The 21,222-nt window shown below is 55.0% G+C and overlaps 1 protein-coding gene across 11 annotated transcripts in view; it reads left to right on the top strand.

Annotated features, from left to right (window-relative positions):
- PPFIA1 (PTPRF interacting protein alpha 1) overlaps positions 1-21,222 on the top strand; it is a 92,241-nt gene that overhangs the window by 27,380 nt on the left and 43,639 nt on the right. For all 11 annotated transcript variants that reach the window (XR_002341407.1, XR_002341408.1, XM_021082667.1 and 8 more), the window contains exons 3-11: positions 11,174-11,275; positions 11,609-11,773; positions 12,431-12,505; positions 12,859-12,960; positions 13,163-13,384; positions 15,903-16,049; positions 17,376-17,510; positions 18,776-18,859; positions 20,578-20,709. Coding sequence is in view for 9 of the 11 variants with exons in the window: in XM_021082667.1 (XP_020938326.1) it covers positions 11,174-11,275; positions 11,609-11,773; positions 12,431-12,505; positions 12,859-12,960; positions 13,163-13,384; positions 15,903-16,049; positions 17,376-17,510; positions 18,776-18,859; positions 20,578-20,709 (1,164 nt within the window). In the remaining 2 variants the exon portion in view is untranslated. The remainder of the gene's footprint in view (positions 1-11,173; positions 11,276-11,608; positions 11,774-12,430; positions 12,506-12,858; positions 12,961-13,162; positions 13,385-15,902; positions 16,050-17,375; positions 17,511-18,775; positions 18,860-20,577; positions 20,710-21,222) is intronic.

The following is a 21,222-nucleotide window of genomic DNA, read 5'->3' as shown; positions in this document are numbered from 1 at the left end:
GCTGCGCCACACGGGAACTTCCCTTCGACATGAATTTCTGTCGAGCAGCCTGCCGCAGCCACGCGGGGAAGCCCTGGGGAAGCATGTTCTGTTGCAGTTTTGTACCTAGACCCTCGCTTCACTCCGAGATGCCTGTCTTCCGTCTGGTGCGGAAGCCACGCCCTTGGCCTCCCGTGCGCTGTGGCTTGCGCTTTCCGTCAAGGTTTCCCCACACGCGTCGAATACCGGCCCAGGTCCCCGTCGCTGTGTCTGCGGTCCCTTCAGAGCCGCGCTGTGGCTTGGAGCACAGCCAGCTACAGCGGCAGGTGCTTGTCAGGGCGCTGCTCTTGGGGAGCACCTGCCGGGACCGTCACGGGCCGTCTCAGGGCAGCAGCGGAGGCCCCGTCATAGGAGCTGTCAGTGCAGTAGTGTTTGCCAGCACCCAAGAGGGCCTGGGACACCTGGGTTCTGAGTTAATAAAAGCCATGAAATAAATTCACAGAGGCTTGATGGCACAAGGAAAAGCGTTGATGGGGGCTTTCAGGTTTTGTTTAGGGGGTGGGGATAGGATTAAGGTCGCACTAGGAGGGAACGACAAGCCTAAAATATCCTGAAATTGTAGCGAATCAGAGAAACCTGTCGCACACCGTCAGCTTTGTCAGGAGCGCTGCTAACCTGTGAACCACAGGCAGCCCTGAGTGGTGCCAGGCAGCCGGTGTGATGTTTCGCTAGGGGAGGGGGGGTCGGCGCGCTGGGCTCCCTCACGGAGGCTCCTCCTCAAACTCAGGGCATCCCCCATCACAGCACTTCTAAACACTCATCTGTCCCGTGTTTTGTTGGTGCCAACCGTGGTCCCGGAGCGTGGCAGTGTGGGTGACGAAGCGGTGACTGCCTCGTGCCCCGCAGCCAGAGCGTGCGGGCTGCCCGGGTGGTGCTTGGTGTCTGTAGTCCCCAAATGGCTCACCAAAAGGCCAGCTGCCCTTGTCGCAGCAGAGGGGGGACAACAGCAGGTGAGGATCTTGCCGAGACGCTTTAAACCCGTGTGGCGTGGTTGGAGGCAGGATGCAAGCATATTAGCCATGGGAACTTTGCATGCGGCCGGCATGAGTAGTTTTTTCTATCACTTCATTTTCTTGCGTGTGTAGGACGGAGCCAGAGGCAGAGCTGGCTGTCAGATCTACATTCCTGAAAGCGTATGTTAAAGCGGCCAAGAGACTTGGCCGTCGTCTTAGTACCTTAATAAGAAAGTAGGGGAATTGCATTTCACTTGCATTTTAATTGGCTTAGATTTGGACATAAGTACTGTATATGTAATGTTTAAATAAAATGAATAGTTTGGATATTAAACTAAATAATCGTGTGTTTATGAACTGTTGTATAGTAGCATAATATTTTCTTCTCTCCTTTTTTGCCACGGGAAGGTTAGAAAAGGCCAAGATTCTAAATGGAGAAACTGTGGTGACGTTTGAACAAATAAAATGCCTTTTTTTTTTTTTTTTTTGGCAACTAATGATTTATGTTTAAAAAGTAGGCGGATGAGGAGTTCCCATCATGGCGCAGAGTCGGATTAACGAATCCGACTAGAAACCATGAGGTTGCGGGTTTGATCCCTGGCCTTGCTCGGTGGGTTAAGGATCCGGCGTTGCCGTGAGCTGTGGTGTAGGTTGCAGATGTGGCTTGGATCCCACGTTGCTGTGGCTCTGGCGTAGGTTGGTGGCTACAGCTCAGATTCGACCCCTAGCCTGGGAACCTCCATATGCCGCTGGAGCGGCCCTAGCAAAAGCAAAGAGACAAAAAAAAAAAAAAAAAAAAAAAAGTAGGCGGACGTTCCTGTTGTGGTTAAGAACCCGCTGTAGTCTCCGTGAGGTTGTGGGTTTGATCCCTGGCCTTGCTCAGTGGGTTAAGGATCCAGCATTGCCCCAAGCTGAGGCGTAGGTTGCAGATGCGTCTCGGATCCGGTGTGGCTGTGGCTGTGGCCTAGGCCAGCAGCTGCAGCTCCAACTTGGCCCCCAGCCTATGTTGCAGGTGTGGCCATAAAAAGGACACAAAAAAGGTAGTGAGGGAGTCCTCACTCTGCATTGGGCTATAAAGGTGGCCGTGCGAACGGAACCTGTGCCGAGGAAGCTGTCTCACCATCGGTTGAGGTGGTTGTGATGGTTGGTGATCTTTACCTTGGTTTTGTTTTTTTTAATTTGGTCCGGACATCAAAATCCTGTAAGTTATGAAACGTACGAAGAAATGACTAAAGCAGTGAAACTAATGTTTATTTAGTACACTAATCTATAACACTCAAAAGGTTGAGAATTTAATCGCAAAGCTCTTTGACCCAGCACGTCTCTTCGTAGGTGTGCGCCTCAGAGCAGTCCACTTGATCCTTTGAATAAAACCTTAAGTTGTAGTCGGTGCTATCGTACAATTCGTTTAAAAATCTATCTAGGAGTTCCCGTCAGGATTCAGCAGGTTAAGGACTCCGCGTTGTCTCTATGAGGACGCAGGTTTGATCCCTGGCCTCGCTCAGTGGGTTAAGGATCCGGTGTGGATGTGGTGTAGGCCTGCGGCTGCAGCTCTGCTTCGACCCCTGGCTTGGTAAGTTCCATATGCCGCAGGTGTGTCCCTAAAAAGAAAAATAAATAAATAAACAAAACCCTACCTGAACCACGTGATTTGAGACGATCAGTGTGACGCTCTAATTGTAACGTGAAGTAAATTTTAAAATTAGTTTACAGTAAAATATTTTGTTATGTAAATGCTAGGCCATGTCTGCCCTGGAGGCCTAAGTCGGATAGATGTCTGTGCTTCTGCTGAGGAGTGTTTGAGTTTGGGAGCAGGTGGTCAGAAGCTGTTCCGTAGGAAAATACGGGAACGGGAAAATGTGCGAGGATGGGTAGAACAGCCATCTCACTGGTATCCGGTCGCCAGCAGCCCGACGTAAGGATCATGTGTCACTCGTGTGCCCGATCGTCGAGTGAGGAAACGAGGGCTTAGGGTAGCCTCGCGGGAGCTGAGCCTTCTCCGTGAGAGAAGCACCAGCCCCGCGCCTGGTCCGGGGAGCCGGGGAGCCGGGGCGTGCGGGGAGCTGCTGCCTTGCGCTCACACCGGGGCCCGAGTGGGCACCCGGCCTCCAGCTTCCACGAGTGACGGCATTTGTGTGACAGCCGGCAGAGGACAGAGGAGGGACCAAAAGAGAACAAAGTTTAGCAGACCCAGGGCGGCGGGACTGCAGGGACCGTGTTGGCGCGGAGCCGCCCCGAGGCGTGACGCCGAAGCCTCGCATCGCCCGCAGGTGCGCTCGGCGCAGGTGCGAGACGGCACGTGGCCGGGGCTGTTTCTGCCGGGTCACCTGTGACAGAGGTTGACACCCAAACGTAAATGCCCATCAGCAGGCGAATAGTCACGGTTCGCGGTCGCTGCCGCCATGAAAACGCAGGAGGACCTCAGGAGTGGGTGCGTGTTGTGTCCTTAGCTGAGGAAAAGCAGGGGGCGATGGACGTGTTTGTGGGTTTGTGTGTGTGCGTAAAACTCCGGATGAGCAAGAACCCGTACCGTTAAAATTTCCTACCGCGTGGAAGAGCGCACGGCGCTGGAAGGGAGACTTTTCTTCTGTAAAGCTTTGTTGCTCTTTTAAAACAATACATTTTTTGAAAGTTTGTGTAAAAACAGCTCTGTCCAAAGCCCCCTTCCATTGCTGCTGCTGCTACTGTTTTTGTAAAAGTTTGTTACAGCCGAAGATCTCTGTGGGAACAGGGATTTTACCTGCTCTAGGGAGGGTTGAGGCTGCCGAGGTCAGACAGGCAGGTTCTGGTCTCATACTTGACAGTTTCTGTGTGATTCGGTAATCTCTTGGCACATGTATACATCTGTGAAGTGAGCTATTTGAAAATGAAAAGTATTTTTTACGGCAGTAGCATGAGCAGTGCCAAAACCCACATTGCCTCTTTATTGGGAAGTTTGAAACATTATATAAACTGGCTGTTAATGTATTTCATATCATGTTTTCCTTTTATTTTCTAGTGTTTTTGTATTTTGTAGTGTTTTTTTGGTCTTTTCTAGGGCTGCACCCATGGCATATGGAGGTTCCCAGGCTCGGGGTCCAGTCGGAGCTGTAGCCACCAGCCTACACCCCAGCCACAGCAACGCGGGATCCGAGCCTCGTCTGTGACCTACACCACAGCTCACGGCAACGCTGGATCCTTAACACACTGAGCGATGCCAGGGATCGAACCCGCCACCTCATGGTTCCTAGTCGGATTCGTTAACCAGTGCGCCACGACGGGAACTCCTTATTTTCCAGTGTTTTAGAATTCAGAAGGTACTCATTCCTGTTCAAATGAAGGATTTCTGCCGTTATTTCTTTATTTGTTTGTTTTTAACTTCATTGGTTGATTCTCCCCTGACCCCCAGGCTTAGTTTTAAAATTTTAATTAGAATGTTTTTGCCTGTGAATATTTCACTAACATATGCTTGCTTCTGAAATATATGAGGCATGCATTCATACTCTCATATTTTCAGGTTATTTTGAAATGTACACGTGAGTTCATACTTCAGATCAGCTTGACTGATTATAAGAAGTTATGCGTGTTCGATTATAAGAAGTTATGCGTGTTTGATTATAAGAAGTTATGGGTGTTTAAATCCTGAAACGCTAATGGCACCCCAGAGCATTTGTGTTTGCTCTGTAGCAGGAGAGGAAGAGAAGGAGTTCGAGATTGAAATTTGTGACTTTGGGGGAAAGGATTTCTGCACAAGATACGTCCACTTGGACAGTCTGTAGTCTCCTCATGTCCTATTGTTTTAACATTGTTTAGAAAGGAAAAAGGGGAGTTCCCGTCCTGGCACAGCAGAAACGAATCTGACTAGGAACCATGAGGCTGCGGGTTCAATCCCTGGCCTCGTCCAATGGGTTAAGGATCCAGCGTTGCCATGAGCTGTGGTGTAGGTTGCAGACGCGGCTCAGATCTGGAGAGGCTGGGGCTGTGGCTGTGGCTGGCAGCTACAGCTCCGATTGGACCCCTAGCCTGGGAACCTCCATATGCCATGGGTGTGGCCCTAAAAAGACAAAAGACAAAAAAAAAAAAAAAAAAAGAAAGAAAGAAAGGAAAAAAGAAGTGAGGACTGGTCTTTTTTTTTTTTTTTTTTTTTTTTTAACAAAATGAAGGTACATATTTTAAAATTGAAATTAAAAAGGAGTATAAATGAAAAAGACTCACTTCCAGCCCGCTTTTCCACCACAGTGGAAGATCCGCATTAGCAGGTTGATAGGCAGCCATCTATACTTTATCTTGGGTAAGAATAAAAAAGACACACGAGGTTGGAGTGCCCATTGTGGCGCAGCGGAAATGAATCCGACTAGTACCCTTGAGGATGCGGGTTCAGTCCCTGGCCTTGCTCATTGCGTTGGGTCCTGCGTTGCTGTGGCTGTGGTGTAGGCCGGCAGTTGTATCTCTGATTTGACCCTAGCCTAGGAACCTCCTCGGTGCGGCTCTAAAAAAAGAAAAAAAAAAAAAAAAAAAAAGACGCAAGTTTGTATTTGCTTTTAACCAAATTGAGGTCACATTGAAATAGTTTTTTAGATTCAGAGTATAATCTTGATTACTTAATTGCCAAATGCTAAGACTGAAGGTAAGCTTTGTCAGTATCTGTTCTTAGAAACAAGAAAAAAAAAAAAGAAAAGAAACAAGAAAAATCAGATATGTTGCACCTTTTTAACTGCTTATGCCTTGAACTTTGTTGCTCACAAATAGTGATTGAAAATCCACTGCTTTTGCCTCCACGGCGTTAAATGAGTAGTGAGCTGATAGGTCAAAAGATGTCCAGTTTGCCTTTTTTCTTTCTGAGTGTCCCTCTGTCCTTCTCCCTTCATTAGGTCCCAGTGCAATAGATAGTGTATACATCGCCTTTCTAGGCATGCTTTTAATCAAAACATCGGGGTTTCAAACATATGAGTTGCTAATTCATTTTAATATATAAACTTCCAATTTCCTTTCTATTCAAATAGAAGACTGAGGCAAATAGATTCCACTGCCAGAAGATAATCAGATCAGTTCTGTAAGTCGGCTTCTCGGCTGTTCGTCTTGGTTTTGCTAAAAATTAGGCCCCACTTCTATTCTTTATTATAATGCTCCATGTCCCTACTCTGAGAGGACGAAAACTTTTTCCCGCCAGTGAAGCGTCCTTCTTGTTTCGGCAGAAGGTTCCTGAGAATAATGAAAAGTAACTAGACCTGTAACACAGGATGGTCGGGTAAGGGCCCGGGACGAGGGCAGGAGCAGGCAGGGCAGGAGACCAAGTGAGGGCGGGGCGGCCAGACCCTGCTGCTTCCCCCTCGGCCTCCTGCGCTGGCTGGGGAGAGAGCGCCACCGTCGCTTTGGGATCCAAGTGGCATCTGGCCCATAGGACTTCATGTAACATTGGCTCGATTGTGGACTTGGATCAGTAATACCTGGTTTAGGAGTTCCCACTGTGGCACGGGGGTTACTGGTCCAGCGTTGTCTCTCTGGTGGTTGTGGTTTGATCCCTGGCCCAGCGCATGGGTTTAGGATCTGACAAAATGGTGCAAAAAAAAAAAGAAAGAAAAAGATTTCAATGATTGTTGTATCTATTCAGTCGCAAAATACTTTAAACTCTAATTAGAGTAAATAGAATATCACTTTAAACTAGTAGTGTATTTGGTTTCCAGCATTTTTTAAAACTTTTTTTTTCTAAAGAGGAAAAATCGTAGGTGCTGGCAGATTCCTGTCATGGTCCTAGAGTAGATCCTTTATTGCGCATATTTGGGGTTTGTTCAGGCTGTGCTATTCTTTTCTGCAATAATAATACAAACACAGTGCACATAAGACCATACTTTTGGAATCTTAAACTTTGGAATTTCCTGTCTAATGTTTATCTAAACTCCTAAGTTTAAATTTGCTTTGATACATTTTCAGTTGAATTCTTTTGAGCAAAGAGAAAGGTTTTTAAGGAGTAAAAATAGTTGGGAGGTTCTAAAAATTTGTTTTCTCCCTAAAGCACTGTATCAGAATGGTTTTGACTGTTGCATTTATTTTAACACTTATATTTCGCCAGAATGATGGGAATTAAATATTCTCTTAATTGGCGAGTGAAGACAGTTCGGAGCTCTTAGGAGGAACTTACGGGGACTTTGTGTGAGGAAGACAGAGGGTTGCTTGTGGTGATGAAATTCAGTGGTAAAGGAAAAGTGAGGTGCTGAGCACGTGGAAAAGGCTCGTGTGTGAGTGGAAGTGGGTTGCTGGTGGTCCTTTCTGTTTCCGAGGTCAGTGAGCCCGAGCTGCCACCTGTTCCTCGCGGCTCCCGCCACCGCCACACACTTCCAGTGTCCACCTGCTGCACTTGGACTAGGTGTTTCATTTAAAGGCAGTGACGTCTGCTCGGAGTAGATAGTAAGAAAACAGGACATTGATGTCCAGCCCTCCTGGGGCTTTCAGCCTGCGACCGTACCACCTCGGGGTCCCTCGCCCTCTGGGGTCCCATGGTCTGTTACCATCACAACCTCAGGAGCCCTTCAGCACCCTCCCCCCTTCTCACTTCATCTGCTGACCGAGCAGAAACCTGCTCCGGGCAACTCCATTCTCCGTCCGTATGCATCACCGAAGGCCCCCGAGTCGTGTTGCTGGCATCCCCCCCTTGCCAGATGGCTGCTTCCTTCCTTTTCCTCCTGCCCTCCCTTCAACTCTACGCAAAGGCGCCTGTCTTCTCAGGGATGTTGGAAGAAATTAGAAGAGGACTCGCATAAAGCCCTGCCACACCTGTTTGTCTGGCCCCGAGCCCGTGTATTCGTCGGGCTTTCCTTTCTCTGGGGGTGGACTATGCCGTCAGGAAAGGTGCCCTCTGCACACGGGGTGGGTCCTCTGCCAGCACTTCCGCTGTCAGCGTCAGCCTGAGAGCATCTGTCTCACCTGCAGCAGGACCACCCACGTCTGCTTGAACCGCTGCCCTGTTTCTCTTCTACCCTTGACTGCAAAGCTCCTCCAGAGACCCTGTGCACTCACTGCTGTCCTCCCCCCCTGCCCCGTCCTGCAGAGCCCTGTCCAGCCAGGCTTTCGGCCCTGCCAGGGCTCCCAGACTGCTGCGGGCAGGTCACCATGTCCACCTCTGCCAGCAGCCGTTGACACTGTCGGTCGTTCCTCCTGGGAGTCCTCGACGCCCCCCCCCCAGCCTCCCCCAGCCTCCCTTGCCGGAGCCTCTCATTTCCCAGCCGCCCGCGTGGCGTCAGCTTATCACAGGGCTTGAGCCTCCCATCTCGTTTCCCACACTTGGGGCCTGTTGCTGTGCGTGGATGGAGGCTGATAGCCCACCTCGGCCGGCCTCCCCGAGGACTCCAGACTGGGTACCGCAGCTCTGTACCTGAGCCTGCCACCCAAATAGAACGTCTCAAATGAAGCTTGTCTGGAACGGGGCTCTTAGGGTGCCCGTGGGCATCCCCGTCTCAGAAATGGTGACTGTCCTGCGGAAACCCACGGCGCCATCCTCGGCCATCCTCTTGGGTCTGTCGGACCTGTCAGCACATCCTGCGGGCTCTGCTCTTAGACATGTCTGGGGCCCACCTCCTTGTCTTGCCCGCGGTGTCACTGTGCCTGGCTGGTCTCCCCACTTCTGCCTCACCTTCTCAGGCTCTTGTGGGAACAGCCTCCAGAGGATCCTTAGAAAACGGTGGCAGGCATAGCAGGTGCGCCTGGGACACTTGTGTCTCGTCTTCGGTGCGCCGTCTCTAATCTGGATCTCAGTCCAGACCCTCACGTCCCTCGGAGGTTCTTGCTGGTTTCTCACTCCTCCTCGCCTCCTCCAGCCCAGCCTCTGCGCTGCTCCCGGGGCTCCTGCTGGCTGGCAGACGCATTTTGAGCACATCCGTTGTGCCGGGCACTGCCTGGGACTGAGAGCAGATTTGCCCGCTCCCTGTCTGTAGACACACAGGTCCCGGAGCCTCCCAGATGCAGCCCAGCCTCCTTACGGGGCTTGCAGGGCCTTCAGAGCCTAGCCTCCGCCCACTCGCAGCCGCCCCAACCCCTTCTTGCGGACGCCCTGTTCCTCCATCCGGCACCTGTGCTGGCAGGAGAGGCCGCCAGCTGGATGCCCGCTCCTCCTTGCACCCACTGCAGGTGCCGTCCTGTCAGCAAACCTTTGCACCAGCCGCCCGCCTCCGGTCACTGCCGATTTCCACTCCGCTCGGCCAGCAGCCAGCGCCGCTCCCCCGGAGCGCGGGCCACTCCAGGGTCGGTGCCAGCTCGCCTGCCTGTTCTCTAGGGGCACCTGAGGAGGGGCCCGGCGCCCTCTCTGGTCCACAAGGCCGGGTGTGTGACCACTTCTGGCGGAACGGTGACTTCAGCTAGGGTGACAGCGAGAGCTCAGCAGGGAAAAGGTAACTTTAAACAGAGAAGCAAATAAACCACAAAACAGAGCCAGTCCCCGAGAGAGGAACACCCTGTGGCAGAGAAACGGGCAGCGAGCGTGGCCAACGGGAGCTGGCTGCATTCCCGCGGCGGCGGCACTCGGAGACGGAGCTACAGTCGGCCGTGGGGTTAGACCTGCACTCAGACCCACCCTTGAGCTGCGGTTAGATGAGGCTTCCCCACCGAAGGGCTCCTGTGCAGGAGGTTGTGGGCGCAGGGGGTAGAAAGCAGAGCCCGCATAAAGCCCAGTTCTCTGCAGGGTCCGCAGTGGGACCCGGCAGCGGGGCCCAAGTCGCCATGGATGCATCGTTCTGGCCTGGGGCTTGGGTGGCTCAGAGGGGCACCCGCCGGACGCTGGGCAGAGGGTCGGCACTGGCAGCATCACCGCCTCCTCCTCGGAGCGAGCTGCATCCCGGCTCCCGCAGCACCGAGGCGACTTCCCAGAGCCAACACCTCGGAGCGGTGCCGCCACGCTGACCGAAGTTCCTGGCAGAGCTGTCGCCATAACTGTGTTTGAGATGCTTAAACATTCATGAAGAGCAGCCAGAAATTATAAAACAAAACCAGACAAAAATGCAACGAGAGCCGGAGGGCCTGGCCAGAACCAGTTTGAAATCCAGTACATGAAAAGGACATAGAATGATCAGCTTTGGACTGGACACAGCCAAAATCTAGTGCATTGGCGTGTTCCTCACAAACGTGACCCCGGTTGCAGTGCGAGGGGCACCGTGGCCAGACCGGAATCCGAGGCCCAGGTCCAGGCGAGCCCGGGGCCAGCCCTGCCTCTGCCTGACCCTCGCGGCGGTCCCTGTCTCTCAGCCTGCACTGGCCTGAGTCAGGCTCTTTCACCCGCAAAGGAAGGCCGTTGCTGCCCCCAGAGCTCAGCGGTTGGATGGGGGTGTGGATGCGACAGTCCCCCGAAGCTGCTGACCAGAGGCGGTGTGAGTGGATCAGGGTGTTGGATGCAGTTCACGCTGCCCGTCGAGGAGGAAGCTCCGCCATTCGCGGGGCGGGGGGGGCGGGGGCGCAGATGGACTTGCTGGGAGGACTCGGAGCGGGGACACGGCCCTCTCGCCTCCAGCCCCCACAGCTTCCCAGCCATGAGCTGCGCCCGGGGCCTGCCAGGCCTCGCAGGTGTATCGGCCTGGACAGGCGCTTCGTCAGGTTTGAAGGCACACGGCAGTGCTTCCACCCAGCGTCCCTGGGGCCCTTTGTGCTCACAGGTCTGCACTGAATGCTCACGTCCAGAGTCGTTCACCTTCTTCAGCTGACTCCTCTTCTCAGGACCAGCCCGTCTCCACAGGGCGGTCTCCGTGCACGTCTGTGTAAATTGTGGTAAAATATATATCGTGTCAATTGACCATTTTAACCAGTTTATGAATGGCGGGGCGACGTCAGTGAAGCCAGACTAACGGACTGGCCCTGGGGACCAGCCTTTCTGTTGGGGACACTCCAGATCTGGGGCAGATGTCTGTGAGTCATTTAAAAATATCTTTCTCCCCTTGGATGTCAGCGTTTCTGTTCCGGAGAGTATCTTGGACTTCCCTGGATCTGAGGAGGCGGGCGTGGATCCCCGGCCCGCCCCCGCACGCGTGCGCCAGGGTCGGGGTGGAGAGTGAAGGCCGGGCCGAGGCGTGGTACCCGTGTGGCCTCGGGCTGGGCGGGACGCCCCCCTCTCTGGAGGATCAGAGGTCGCACGTCCCCTGGCGCGCGTTGCCTCTGCGCGAGGACTGGAGAGGCTTGCCAGGAGTAGGTCTTTAAAGAATCTCTCCTTCTGTCTTGTTTTCTAGGAGTTTGCAGCACTTACTAAAGAACTGAACGTGTGCAGGGAACAGCTGCTTGAGAGGGAAGAGGAGATCGCTGAGCTGAAAGCAGAGAGGAACAACACCAGGGTGAGTAGGGGTCTCACCATCTGAGCACCTGCCTCTGGCCGCTGGTGGGATGGCGCTGCGGTCCCCACACTCCAGACATGGCCCGCTCGATGCTGGGTTTCTGCGCTTTCCCACTGAGCTGGCTGGGATGGGTCCATGCAGCGTTCCCGTACCTTTGCCTCAAGTTTCTGATGCGAGCTGAAGGCATTTTGGTACCTGCGAGGGGGACTCTCTAGCATGAGGCCGAACTGAAGGGATTCAGCCCTGTCTTCACGCGGCTTCTGGCGGGAGCGAGGGGTTCTTCGCCCCAGACTCAGATGAGAGACCGCGGAGCTCTTTGCGCGTGTCTTGCAGCTGCTGCTGGAGCATCTGGAGTGCCTGGTCTCCCGGCACGAGCGGTCCCTCAGGATGACGGTGGTCAAGAGGCAGGCGCAGTCCCCAGCCGGCGTGTCCAGCGAGGTGGAGGTTCTCAAAGCACTGAAGTCATTATTTGAGCACCACAAGGCCCTGGACGAGAAGGTACCGGCCGCCGAGGGCAGGGCTTGATGCGTGCACCTGTCCTGCCGTGAGGAGGACTGCGCCGTGTTTAGCTCCGGTTGACTTTGCAGCTTCTTGAGTTCTTGTAAACAAACCGTTTCTCTAGGAAGGCAGAGCTCTGTATGGTTAAAGAGTGTTTGCTGGCGTTCATGTGTTAAGATGTATCACATTCTCCACACCAACTTGCTGTTAAGAATTGGGTAATTTATTTAGCGGGGATTTTTCTCAGACTTTGACGCTATTAACAAGCACATCTTGACATTAAAATCCGCGAGCGGCCTGAAGGGTCATTACTGTGTTTTACTCCACTAATGGTAGGTTAAGGGGACTGCACAGTCAGAGTTAAATCAGGAGTGCCCATCGTGGCGCAGCAGAAACGAATCCGACCAGTGCCCATGAGGATGCGGGTTCGATCCCTGGCCTCGCTCAGCGGGTTAAGGATCCGGCGTTGCCCTGAGCTGTGGTGTCGTTCGCAGACACGACTCGGATCCCACGTTGCTGTGGCTCTGGTGCAGGCTGGCAGCTGTAGCTCTGATTCACCCCCTAGTTTGGGAACCTCCATATGCCGGGGGTGCGGCCCTCAAAGAAAAAGAATGAACGTATGTACACACACACTAACTCAAACTCTTGTGTTTTCAGGTGAGGGAGCGATTACGAGTAGCACTTGAAAGGTGTAGTTTGTTAGAAGAAGAATTAGGTGCCACACACAAAGAGGTGAGCTTGCTAAGTCATCGTCATCTGAATTGAGGGTTCTTCGTTTGTGCTGCTTCATTTTTAAAAAAGCCCGTAGGCTATAATTGTGCATGTTTGCCTTTCTAATTGAGGACAGCCCGTCTGGCCCCTTTGAATGACGAGGAAGCGAGACTTTTAGTCCAGAGTTGCAGAACCCCCAGGCCCCGTTTGTCCGGCAGACGCCCGTCCTGACTTTAATGAGCTGTGCGTTCAGCACGGTACCCCCACCCCCGCGTTTTCTCTCCATTCAGTGCTCGCCGTGTACAGCTGTCGTGCCAAGCGGAGTTTGCCTGTCTCTCCTGACTTCTTTCCTTTCTTTCAATGTTTTGGTTTAGCTAATGATTCTTAAAGAACAGAATAACCAGAAGAAAACACTTACGGACGGGGTGCTTGATGAAAACCACGAGCAGGAAGACACGCCGAGCGCCAATGGGAAGGTGAGTCAGCCCTGGGCCCCCTGTCGGGTCTCGTCTCCCCGTCGGCCGGTGTGCGGGGCGGCCGCCTGAGCAGCCACGGGCGTCCCAGGCGCCCGCCCGCCCGCCGTGTGCGCAGAGCCGGTTCCGACTCCGCGAGTCCCCGGGGCTGCTTTACGTCCCCCCTCACCAAACAAGGCTGTTGAAAGCCTCTTTGCCCTGTCAGCGGTCTTCCGACGGTTCTCTGAGCCACGAGGAGGACCTGGCCAAAGTGGTGGAGCTCCAGGAGGTCATAGACAAGCAGGCGAGGGAGCAGACCCAGATGAAGGAGCGCCTGGCAGCCCTCTCTGCGCGTGTGACCGAGCTGGAGGGGGACCTGGACACGGCCAGGAAGGACCTCATCAAGTCCGAGGAGGCGAACACCAGGCTGCAGCGGGACGTCCGCGAGGTGAGGGACGGCGACTGTCCGTGTCGTCGGGCGCGTGGCCGGCTTGGTTTGACCGCCGGCCTCTGGCTCTCGTGTAGGTGAGCGCAGGACCGAGCAGTGCGCGGAGGCCGTGACGGGCTGCTCCCGGGTCCGTGTCGAGGTCTTTAAAGGCAGCGGAGACCTGTGCCCGCTCCTCCCCGGCGCCAGACGGACCCGAAGCCGGGCCTCCCGCTGTGCTGCCGCCGTGAATGCGTGACGCCCTGGCCGTGGCCGCCTCGTTTCCGCAAGTTCTAGGCTGTCTGCATGTGCTCTGGGTCCTCCCACCCGCCTGAGCAGGGGCACACGGTCTCGCCGCGCGAGCGCTGGGCTGTCGAGGAGGGGTCGGCTGTCTTCTCGCCCTCTGCTGCCCTGCTCTGTGGAGGAATCTGTGAAACAGATGAAGAGCTCCCGTCGCGGCAGCGCCCGCGCTGGGAATCCAGCTAGTGTCCATGAGGAGGCAGGTTCGATCCCTGGCCTCGCTCCGTGGGTTAAGGATCTGGCGTTGCCATGAGCTGTGGTGTAGGTCACAGACGAGGCTCGGATTCAGCATTGCTGTGGCTGTGGCGTGGGCCGGTGGCTGCACCTCCAGTTCAACCCCTAGCCTAGGAATTTCCATATGTCTCAGGTGCAGCTCTAAAAAGAAAAAAAAAAAAAAAAAGCAAATGAGTGCTTGGAGTTCCGAGGTGGCCTAGCGGTAAAGGATCTGGCATTGTCACTGCTGCGGCATGGGTTCTGTCCATGGCCTGGGAACTTCCACATGCCTTGAGCACAGCCAAACCTCTCCCCACCGAAAAAAACCCCCAAACAGAAAAACCCAAATGAGTGCTAGATGCTGGCACCCCCTTCTGGCACTTTCACCCCTCCTTTGTAAACTGACAGCCCCCGGCCCCCTCATCCCTCCTCGTGAGAGCTCCAGGAGAGCCCTTTTAACGTGTGTGGAGGACGCACCTGCTCTCCGTTTGGTAGCTTGGTGCGAGGAGTTTTGAGTAAGAATTCAAAACAGAAACATTTGCCTTTACTTTATAACCTGTTTATATTATTCTTGGGCAACAGTAGATTATGTGGCAGAGTTTACTATGTAGAGAACTTTGAAAAAAAGTTTTAAGACTTGTTACTTTTCCTATTAAGACTCAGCTAACCTTGGTTCCTTGGTGAACAGGGAGGGACCCGAAATGGACTTTTACCTGCGGGCCGGGTCGGGATTGCCCTAGCAGGAAGCTCTGGTCCTGGTTGCAGCATTCGATACTGTGTGATACAACTTAGCTGTCGGAGAATTCAGCTGTAGAGGGCTGCTTCCGACTACATTAAACTTGGACTTCTATTTCCATTTGTTAATATCATCACTTGAGGAGTTCCCGTCGTGAACAGCGTCCCAGCTGGGATCCATGAGGATGCGGGTTGGATCCCTGGCCTTGCGCAGTGGGTTAAGGATCCGCCGTTGTGTGAGCTGGGGTGTAGGTCGCAGATGCAGCTCAGATCTGGCGTTGCTGGGGCCGTGGTGTAGCCCGGCAGCAACAGCTCCGAATGGACCCCTAGCCTGGGAACCTCCATATGCCGCGGGCGTGGCCCTAAAAAGACAGGACAAAAAATATGTGTATCTTATTACTTGAACTTTGTGTTAATTGGATGATAATCTATCCAGCTTTTACCCAAGAAAACGAGACATCTGTCTCGCTGTTGTGTCTGTTGAGAGGTCACTCCCTGTTCTGGGAAAAGCCCACTTGTATCGTGAGGCAAAGAAAGTCCTGTCTTCATGGCAGAGCAGATGGCTTCAACTCCTGGAATTCTTTCGATAGTGGGATATTTTATTATTACTGTTGTTGTTGTCATTTTTTTTTGGGGGGGGTAACATATGTAGAACAGGATAAGCTTGTTAAACTGAATGGCCAGACATAGCGTTAAGATAGATGAGCGCTGGGCGTTCCCGTCCTGGTGCAGCCAAAACGAATCCAACTAGGAACCATGAGGTTGCGGGTTTGATCCCTGGCCTTGATCAGTGGGTTAAGGATCCGGCGTTGCCGTGAGCTGTGGGGTAGGTCGCAGATGCGGCCTGGATCTGGTGTTGCTGTGGCTGTGGCTGTGGCGCAGGCCGGCGGCGATAGCTCCAATTAGACCTCAGCCTGGGAACCTCCATGTGCCGCGGAAGCGGCCCTAAAAAGACAAAAGACCAAAAGAAAAAGACACGATGAGTGCTGGCGTTCCCTCGTGGCCTGGCGGGTTCGGGATCTGGCGGTGGCACTGCTGCGGCCGTGGCCGTGGCTGCGGTGGAGGCTGGCTCTCTGGCGCGGAGCATTCACTTGGTGTGTGTTGGCAACTGTGGAGGTGGGTGGGGGTCCTTTCGCGGTGCAGAAGGTCGGCGTCTCCAGCAGTTTAATTTTGAGGGCACTCCTTTTACGTGTGATTTGAAAATTAGGATTTCGTCCAGCTTTTTCCTCTTAAGTGTATCCGTGGGTTACGTGTCAGTCGCTTAACCTTTTCTCCTCTGAACTGCCTGACCCAGGCCATGGCCCAGAAGGAAGACATGGAGGAGAGAATCACTACTCTGGAGAAACGCTACCTCGCCGCACAGCGGGAAGCCACCTCTGTGCACGACCTCAACGATAAACTTGAAAATGAAATTGCAAATAAGGATTCTATGCATCGACAGGTAGTGGTGTTCGTTGACCTCCGTCTGGCGTTTGTTGATCACTAGCGAAAGTAAAGACCCTTTCCTGTGACTTTTCCTGCTGGAAGTGAAGTCTCGATGTAAAGTGTTTATGGTCGTAGGATGTTATGTTCAAAAGTGTGGGTGACGGCAATTTACAAGTTTTAGCTAATTAATTATTTTGCCTTTTCTAGGGCCACTTCTGCCGCACATGGAGGTTCCCAGGCTAGAGGTCCACTCGGAGCTGTAGCCACCGGCCTCCGCCAGAGCCACAGCAACGTGGGATCCAAGCCGCGTCTGCGACCTACACCGCAGCTCATGGCAGCGCCGGATCCTTCACCCGCTGAGCAAGGCCAGGGATCAAACCTGCAACCTGGTGTTTCCTAGTCAGATTCGTTAACCACTGAGCCATAACGGGAACTCCTACAAGTTTTAATTATTTAAGAATTGGTGTAGCTGTTTTATGGAGCTATGCTAGTGATTCTTCTGTTTTGCTTTAATTGAGCATTAATCTGTTGCTTCTTAGCTTTTTTTTTTTAAGGCCGTCCCCTTGGCATATGGAAGTTCCCAGACTGGGGGTTGAATTGAAGCTATAGCTGCAGGCCTACACCACAGCCACAGCTACAGTGATGCAGGTTCTGAGCTTTGTCTGTGACCTGCACCCCAGCTCACAGCAGCATCAGATCCTTCACCCACTGAGCAAGGCCGGGGATGGAACCCGAATCCTCGTGGTTACTAGTCGGGTTCGTTTCCGCTGGGCCACAACGGGAACCACTGCTTCTCAGCATTTTTACCAAAAGAGCAGAGAGTGGCAAAGAATTTCAAGGCAGCTGGCCGCCTGTTAGCAGCTGGATCCGTGTGATAGACGGCAGACTGAGAAACGTGGTCCGAGTAAGGTTTGCTAAGCTGCCCTTGCTCCTGTTTCTGTGTGGCCTCAGACAGTCAAGAGTTAACAGGAAAACCAAGGCCAGTTTCTCGAGGTCCATCATCAGGGGCTCCCGGTGGCCTAGTGGTTGGGGATCTGGCCTTGGCACTGCTGGGGCACAGGTTCCACCCCAGACCCGGGGACCTCTGCGTACCGCAGGCACGGCCGAAAAAAGAAAGAAAAAGCCTTCTCTGCCGTCACTTAGGAAAAGCACACGCTCTGGCAAGAGGGGTTTTGCACGTCGAAACCCAGCCTGTGAGGGTGGGTGCGTCGTCCTCCCCGAGAGAAAGGCGTGACCCTGGAGCGGCTGCCCCAGCGGTTGCGCTCCGTCCCATCCCTGCCTTTAGACGTTCCAGTTCCTTAAAAGTGTGGCCTGGTTTGGATGCTTTGCTCTCATCCCGTAGACGGAGGATAAGAACCGCCAGTTGCAAGAGCGCCTGGAGCTGGCGGAGCAGAAGCTGCAGCAGACCCTGCGCAAGGCGGAGACGCTGCCCGAGGTGGAGGCCGAGCTGGCGCAGCGCGTGGCCGCACTCTCTAAGGTGCGCCTTGAGGGGGGCCTGTCGGGGTGCGTTCGCGGCGTCCTCCCGGCCGGGCCGCGCAGCCGCCGGGGAGCGCGGCTCTTCCTCGTGCTCTTTCACTGCTGCGAGCGGGACACGCTCCTGGTGTCAAGTGTGAGCCCGCTTCCTCGTCCTCCCTAGCTTAAGTTCCCTCCGCTTCTGTTGGATGTGTCCTGTGTGTCCCTGCTGCTTAGAGGTCACTCGGCACCCAATTCCAAGCACAGGGTCGAAGCGTTGGGTCAAAAAGCAGGGTCGTTTTTCTCAGAAATGGGGAACTCCCATTCTCTTAAAAACAGCCAAGATGACTTTGTCATAAACGGGTTTTTCAGTCATTTATTCAGTCATTTGTCCAACAAGTCGCGCCTGGGCATGTGCCAGACACAGGCCTGTCCTTGCGGCCTCCTCTGTCCCCAGGGGGAGCCAGCAGGTGCCATGCGGTTTCTCACAGGGCGGTGGTTAGCGCTGGGCTCCGCTGGTCCGCCCAGCAGGGAAGACGCGTCCCCAGCAGCCCAGCCAGGCGGCCTGGGCCCGGGCAAGGCTTAACCCTGCGCTGCCAGTGGGCATCGGCCAGGCATCAAGAGGTGTGCCCCGGCCGTGCTGGCACGTCTGCCAGGTGTTTGGTTTTGCCAGGTGAGGGGCCGGGCAGCCCCAGGACGCTGGCTAACAGTGGGTGCCAGATGATGTCGGGTGCCAGATGACGTCAGGTGCTCAGGCCCCTTGGAGGAAGCTCTGACCGCTCCAGTGGGAGCTCCCCGTCCCTCTGTGAGCGGCGTTAAAGCTCAGTGTCTTTCCTCTCCTGCCATCTCTCCCGGCTTTGGTCGGCCTTGTCGTCTGACCTTTTGTCTTCTGGAAACTCTGCTGCTCAGGAAGCTAAGCTGTTGGAGTTTTACTTCCCAGCTTAGGGAGGTAGCTGCGCACTCGGCTTTCACCCTGCTGGCCGTCCGAACGCAGCCTGGGCTGGGAGGACACGGCCCTCGAGGTCGCACACGGGGCAGGCAGGCGGGGAGAGCATGGCCTCTCCCACCCATCGCTCACCAGCCCCAGGGGCGCCTCAGCCACCCACAAGAGGGGTTTCACTGTTGCCGCGTAGGGTGCCTGGTCCCGTGAGCACCTGCTCCCCAGGCCGCATGGCTGGAGGTGGTCCGCGCAGAGCCCGGCCCGCTCGCTGCTGGCGCCGCTGCAGTGCACCCGGCTGGCTGCCCGCTGAGGGCCTTGCGGGCTGGACTGACCCCGGTCTTTGCCGACAGGCCGAGGAGAGACACGGCAACATCGAGGAGCGACTCCGCCAGATGGAGGCGCAGCTGGAGGAGAAGAGCCAGGAGCTGCAGCGGGTACGTGCGCAGGCGGCCCGGCGCCTCGCCGCCTGCCTTTCCTTCCCCCGCCTGGCTTCTGCGCAGTGACCCTGTGGGCTGTCTGTGACTTGTCTGCTGGGGGACGATGTTATGTCGACCCTGGAGCAGGGGGAGAGCTTGTTGTCGGGGAGCAGGTGGCAGGGAGTCCCCACGCCATGGTGGCAAGCCTCTCGGGGGAGCCCCTCAACAAACCTGAGGTGCTGGCCTGGGGTCCCGTGAGGCCTAAGGCTCAGTGTCCTAGGTGGTGGGTCTGCCTGCCTAGAACGTGGCGGTAAAGTCCCAGACCCAGGGCCCAGGCCTGGCCTCTCTCCCAGACCCTCATCCTAACTCCAGGCCCAAAGATACGCGTGGGATGGCTCTTCCTGAGCAGGGGAAAGCGTGCCTGCGCTGTGATAAGAAGGGCCTCAGGGACGTGCGGCGGTGGGGGTCCATGTCAGGTGACTCCCAAGAGGCTTTCCCTGGAAGCATTGATCACACGTCCATAGGGAGTGTCGGGGAACAGGGAATGGCAGTCCCAGGTCCAGCAGGAACCTGACGACACCAGTGTCGCCACCACCAGAAGCCCGTGTTCTTGGGACGGACTGCATAGAGTCAGACGGGAGCTTCCAGGAAGTGGAGACTCCGACTCCGTGGAGAGAGGTCCCTGCCTCCCAGCGCCCTCCCCCGGCAGTGCCATTCGTACCGACTTAGGGAGGCGCCTTGTCCCTCTGAGAGCCGCGTGGTAGAGACTGCTGGGCTGGGAACCAGGGCAGTTCAGAGTAAACCTTTCAGTTGTCTTGCTTTAACAAGTGTGAACGCAGATAGCTTGCTGTGTGGTGAGCCGGCTCCGTCCTGGAGGATGGTAGCTGCTGGGGTTTGGGCATAATCCTCAGTGCGTTACACCTGGTCCTATGACAGCCCAGCCGGGAGAAAGGGCGGGGCGGAGACCCGGGGCACAGCGGGCACAGAGTGTGTTGCGGGCTGGCTCCTCCTGCCTGGGCAGCTGGGCTGGAGCAGACCCCCAGCCCTCGGGCCGCGCTGCCCTCCGCCTGCGAGGAGCCCTGACGCGTGCGGCCAGTCGGCACTTCCTGTCCCCGCACTTAGCTTCTCTGCTCATTCAGGGCGTGGGCTGAAAACAAGCGCTTTCGACCATGAAATCCATGCTGGTTTGATGAAAGATAGACTCGCCAGACTTTGTAGTTTTTTAGGATAAATTGTCGTTGCAGAGAATTCAAGTGAGGTTAAGAGCATGAAGAAGGATGTGTGAAAGTCTGTCTCCTGATTGTTTCCAAAATGATTTTTCTTTTACCTTTTGCTTTATACATCGAATTCCTTTTACCCTCTCGACCCAGATTCAAGCTTCTGATAACACACTGGGAAATTCCTGCCTGAGGCGCTATCAGTTGGGCCCCTTTAAAGTACGCTTGCTTCTGCGTGTACATCCGCTCCCCGCGTCCACCCGACTGGTGCTCTTCCTCGCGCTCCGTGGGCGCCCTGTTTAGCAGAAGCAGGGGGAGGGACCGTGTGACGAGCCAAGTCCCCGTGTCTCTGCACCTGCGGGTCGGTCCTGGCCCTCGGCACAGTCTGCTGGAGAAGACGGAGGGCGGGAGGGACAGCCTGGGGGTGGCGGCCTCTGCTGCCCACGGCCTTGGTGCTTGGAAAACAGTGACCACCGTACTCTTCTTGAGGTTTGCAAGGTTGTGTTTCTCCCGTTTCAGGCGAGGCAGAGAGAGAAAATGAATGAAGAACACAACAAGCGCTTATCCGACACTGTGGACAAGCTGCTTTCAGAATCCAACGAGAGGCTCCAGCTTCACCTTAAGGAGAGGATGGCCGCCCTGGAGGACAAGGTGAGGCCGCACACAGCGTCCCGAGGGCCTGCAGGGGGCGCCAGCGCACGTCCCGGCCCCTCTGCTCAGGTTTGAGAAGGAAAAGACAGGTTCTTTTTCCTTCGGTTCCTTTCGTGGCCACCCCCGCAGCATGCAAACGTTCCTGGGCCAGAGATAGACCCGAGCCACAGCGGCGGCAGCGTCAGATCCTTAGTCTGCTGAGCTCCCTGGTGGCTGTTTCTGCAGAGGCCAGGTGGTCAGTGTTTTAGGCTCTCACTGACTGTGAGTGATCGAGTGAAGGACGTCCGTGCTGATCAGTAGGTAGCGTGGAAGTCGCCACGGGCCGCATGTAAAGGAGTGAACGCGGCTGGGAGCCAGCAAACCTCTGCTTATGGAAGCAGACAGCGGCTGGATGCAGCCGACAGCCCGGTTTGCCAGCCCCTCCGGGGTCTTCTAGGCCCAGCCCTCACGCCTCCGTTGCTCTCGCCTTGCAGGTTCATTTCTGTCTCACTCGTGTGGTGTAATAGAAAGCTT

The sequence above is a fragment of the Sus scrofa genome, chromosome 2, assembly GCF_000003025.6.
Source record: "Sus scrofa isolate TJ Tabasco breed Duroc chromosome 2, Sscrofa11.1, whole genome shotgun sequence".
Classification (NCBI taxonomy): domain Eukaryota; kingdom Metazoa; phylum Chordata; class Mammalia; order Artiodactyla; family Suidae; genus Sus; species Sus scrofa.
This window is presented reverse-complemented; position numbering and strand designations above follow the sequence as displayed.